The sequence below is a fragment of the Phodopus roborovskii genome, unplaced genomic scaffold (assembly GCF_943737965.1).
Source record: "Phodopus roborovskii unplaced genomic scaffold, PHOROB, whole genome shotgun sequence".
Taxonomy (NCBI): Eukaryota; Metazoa; Chordata; class Mammalia; order Rodentia; family Cricetidae; genus Phodopus; species Phodopus roborovskii.
The window spans coordinates 19,144,556-19,149,330 of record NW_026125052.1 but is presented as its reverse complement, the minus strand read 5'-3'; the positions used below and the strand labels follow the sequence as shown (position 1 = coordinate 19,149,330).

The window sequence follows — 4,775 nt, the reverse complement described above, 5'->3', positions numbered from 1 at the left end:
GGGTTTGGGGTCTTTCTGTGACAGGAAAGGTATCCAGTCAGTGGGAACAGCATTGAAGGGATCAAGAACCCATAATGGGGTGTTAGCATTGGAGGTGGGATGGGTAGGGATTTTGGCTCAAGGAGCCAGCCAGGCAGGGAAAGGGCAAGCTGCCCAGGGAACTGTGGAGGGATACATCTTGAGTGGACCTGTGCAAGTCATGTGACCTCCCTGAGCCCCAGTTTCCCCTCCGTACCAGCCCACAGGGACCTTCCCATCTTAGCATAAACTGATTCTGTGCTGCTGTCGCCTTATGGTCCTAACAAGCAAAGAGACTCCAGAGGAAGGTAGGGAGTTTCTCTAATGCCCGATCTCTTGTCCTGTCTGGCTTTGCTGTGCAGTATTCCGGAAGCCCTTGGAGAGGTCCAGGTCCCAGGAAGCTCTGTTCATAGGGGAGCTTGGGTTGACATGCTCTTCTTTACCTTCAAGCCCTTTCTCTTGTGCAGTCCCATCCAGGGCAGGCTGGCATCATGGACCTGAGTCTGGGTGTGGACGTGACCCAACTCTGAGGGGGGTGGCATTGGTGGGATGAGTGGTATCAACATGGCCAGTGGCATCAGCTCCTCCAGGGCCATGGGGGAGCCAGGAGGTAGTTCATCAGGGTCCAAGTTGGCATCACTCCAGCCTTCGGAGCTTTCACTGTGGCCCTCTGGACTTGTGGCATCGTCCTCAGATAGGGTGACCATCTCTGACATGTCATCCCCAGGGTTGCTGTCTAAGTCCCCAGACTCTTGGTCAGTGGCCTCCTCAAACCCATTGGCTCTATGGGACTCTGTCATACCCTCCAGCTTCCGTTTGGAGCCTACCACAGAAGCAATACGGGGCTCTGCCGCAGGCCTAGCAGGTATCTTGGCTCTGCCCTGGCCAGTCCAGAAAAGCGTAAGCTCTTGGCGGCAGGCAGCCACAGCAAGGCTGGTAAGCAGGGTACTGGACACTAAGTACAACAGGGCAGGCTGTCCCATCTCCATGAGGACCATGGCGACGAAGGTGACCAGCAGGCCTACAGCATAGGCCATTGTACAGGCCATGTAGTAGACCTGGTGAGAGTGCATTTGCACATCAAAGCGATGGCAGTAGGCCACCAGGAAGCCGGGGACAACAATGTCACCGAAGCCAAGGATGGAGAAAGTCTGGTCACATAAGGTCAAGGCTGAGAAGCTCAGCCGGGGCACTTTGAGCACCATGGGTAGCCTCTCATGGCTTGAAGAATCTGCTGGGCCTGAAGCCACCTCCACCATGATGCTCTCACCAGTCTTGGTGAAGAGGGGTGTGACAAAGACGAAGAAGACATCGAAGGCCAGCAGGGCCAACAGGAATGAGGTGCAGTTCTTGAGTGTGGGCAGCCGCACCCGCCTCAGGACGAAAAGGCAGTAGGCAACACCCAAGGTGTCCTGCAGGAGCCATGCCCAGCGGTCCTCATTGCGGTAGATGACCCAGAGCAGAGTCACTGTTGCACACAGGCCTGCCAGCAGTAGGAATGGCAACTTCCTATAAGTCCGATGGCCGGGCAGCGCCCACTCATATTGGCACAGGGACAGGTGGCGTACTATGGGAGCCAGACAGCTATAGAGTCCGGTACTGGCACCCAAACCGAAGATTCCAATCATGACGTAGACAAAGCAGTCATAGAAGAGGTAGAGCAGAATCATGATGGAGCAGGACATGACGACCACAGCACCTGTCATGGCCGGAGTGAAGTCCACAGGTGCATCCTCATCATCTCTGTCTTCCTGGGCCCTCGGGAGCCTTTCGGCTGCCACTGCTTGTAGCTGATTGTGATCACCAAGCCCCCCTCCTCCTTTGGCCTGGCGCCTCTGCAGCCGGTCTGCCTCCATCAGGCCAGCCCAGTAGCCACCGGCAGCAACAGTGCCCACAGCCAGTATGAAGATGACCACCATGTTATAGTCAATAATGGGCTCCAAGGGTGCATACATGGCCATGCGGATATTGGTGTCACCGTGAGTGTGGCTGAGGATGTCCAACATGTCCGTGTAGCGGAGCACAGCCACTGGGATGGAGAGAGCAGGCCGGGGCTTGCTGGGGTCTTGGGACTTTGAGATAGTATCTGAACACTGTTGATCATTGGCCCGGCTCACAATGACCAACCCGTGGGCACCTTGGCCCTGAGCCATCCAGCCCTTGGCATAGAAGCTGCAGTTGCCACGCATCACCATGGTGGTCGTCTGGTGGAGGGGTCGCTGTCCAGGGGAGCTGTCTTGGGCCTGATGAAAGGAGTCTTCATCTGGACACCACGGTGTCTTGGTGCCATCATGCAGAGGCAGGAGCGGGGCATGGTGCAGGTCCCGGGGGAGGGTGACGTAGTCGGAGCTGTACAGGACACAGTAGTCCTTGCTCCAGTTCTTAGACACGACGCGAACCACGCCGTATTCTCCCCGGGCCTCAGGGCTGAGGAGGAGAAGGAGGAGCGAGCCCACGGGGAGGAGGGAACCCAGGCACGCCATCCTCCTCAGCCACCTACTGTGTCCTCCCAAAGGGGGACAGCTGCCCACAGCCTTATTTCCCTCCCAGGGGGAGGGTGTGGCTCTTTGTCACAGAGTAGCTTGGCCACTTGTCTTGGAAACCAGAGCCACACCTACCTTGTCATAAAGTAATGAAGGTCACTGCTATGGGACACAGGGCCCTCTCGGGATTATGTTCCCAACCCTAGATCCGTGGGATGGGCATCTGAGAGCTCATCCCTGCCCAGACCCCAGTAGGTAAGTAAACCAGGTAAGCTGAAGTAAGTTTGTGGGGGATCTGGAGATCCCAGGCAGGATCCTGGATTACCTCTTTGCTTCTGGATAGCCTTGGCAGTCCAGGCCACCTCTTTTCCTTGGACTGGCTTCTTTCTGTGTTGGCTAGGTTTATTGTTTTTGTTTTTGTCAGTTTGACACAAGCTAGAGTTATCTGGGAAGAGAAAACTATATTGAGAAAAGACTGCCAACAGATTGTCTTGTAGGTAAGTCTGTGGGGACATTTTCTTTCTTATATTTATTTGTTTGTTTGTTTTTCGGGACAGAATTTCTGTGTAGCTTTAGAGCCTGTCCTGGCACTCGCTTTGTAGACCAGGGGGGCCTCAAACTCACCACTCCCCAGCTATTTTGTTTGTTTGTTTGCTTTTTTTTTTTAGACAGGTTCTTGCTGTGTAGCTCCTAGAACTTGCTCTGTAGACCAGGCTGGCCTCAAACTTACAGAGATCAGCCTGCCCCTGTCTCCCAAGTGCTGGAATTAAAGGCTTGGGCCACACTGCCCAATTTTTTCGTAATTAATGCCTAATGCAGGAAGGCCCAGTCCACTGTGGGTGGTGCTACCCATAGGCTAGTGGTTCTGAGTAGTATAAGAAAGTAAGCTGAGCATGCTGTGGTGAGCAAGCCAGTAAGCAGCATCCCTCCACAGCCTATGCTTCGGCTCATGTCTTTGAGTTTTTGCCCTGGCTTGCCCTGATGATGGACTGCGTAACCTGAAAGCCAAATAAACTCTTTAAGTTCTCAGGCATGATGTTTTATCACAGCTATGGAGAGTAAACCAGGACCTCTGTATGTTATATGTGTACATATGTGTGTGAGTGCATGTACCTATACACATTTAGGGGCCATAGGAGGCCATCAGGTACCATCTTCCTCATCATTCTATCAGTCTTTGTCATATTTCCTTAATGCAGGGGGCTTCTCACTGAACTTGAAGCTAAGATGGCTGCAAGTAAGCCCTGGTGATCCTGTTTCTCCATCCCACAGGGCTGAGATGACAGATGCATGTGGCCACACCCCACATTTTAAAATCGGGGTGCTGGGAATACAAACTTAGGTCCTCATGAATTCTCAGCAAGCACTCTTACCCACCAAGGCCTCTCTCTAACCCCTGAACTTGTTTCATTAGCTGTGAAGTAATGAGGACATCACACGAGATTCTGGGCTCTAGAGTACCTCTACCCATGGTGAGCACATGCTACGGGCCAGGGTGTTTATATGTACTCATTGCAATTCCACAACACTCACCTCGCTGGAGGCCGCACACTGCCCTGCATCAATCCCTCTGTCCAGAGCTCATGTCCAGCCTCCCTCACAGAACCTCGGATGAAATAGGGTAGATCATTTTGCTCACTCTTTCTCTTCCTTGAAACTCAGGACAAGGACATGACTTGGATCAGGACAGTGCCTGAAAGAATGGGGATAATGTGAAGGGGGGTGGGAGGATGGGAGGGTGTCCCTGGGCAACTGCATATCTGGGATGCTTGCTGGTACGAGGGAGATATGTGATCTTCCACAAGCCCTGCTTGTCATGGGCATCTTGTTATAGTAACATAGCCTTACCTGATACTCCCATATCAGAGTAGAATAGGCTCAGAGCAGTTCAAGTGGACCAGTCTACAAGGTTCTTGTACTAGTTAAACCTCTGGATTTCAATGTCACATAACCTTTTGAGGCAAATTCTAGTCTGGTCTCCCTGCTTTTATCTTCTGAGGCTGAGCTGGGAGCCGAATTTGAAATCAAGAGCCAACCCTAGGCACTGGCTGGGCAGGTTTCCACCCAACTCTGGTGACCTCTTGCACTCATCTACATTATCCTACCCAGCCTTCCTCAAGCCAATCACAAATGGGGATTCACTCAAGAATGTGGTTGTCAAAACCACTAGTGTGTGGGGAGTGGCCATTGGATTCCTATGTTTCCATGATTTCTCTTCTGGCTTGCAGCCATCATCTACTACTCATTGGCAGACACCCAACTCTTTTCACTTGT

General features: G+C 52.7%; 1 protein-coding gene across 1 annotated transcript; it reads right to left on the bottom strand.

Annotated features, from left to right (window-relative positions):
* Positions 1-322: 322 nt before the first annotated feature.
* Positions 323-2,565, bottom strand: Sppl2c (signal peptide peptidase like 2C). The gene has a single exon (XM_051178654.1). It carries the CDS (start codon positions 2,499-2,501, stop codon positions 426-428), a length of 2,076 nt encoding a protein of 691 aa, XP_051034611.1. The 5' UTR covers positions 2,502-2,565; the 3' UTR covers positions 323-425.
* Positions 2,566-4,775: the final 2,210 nt, after the last annotated feature.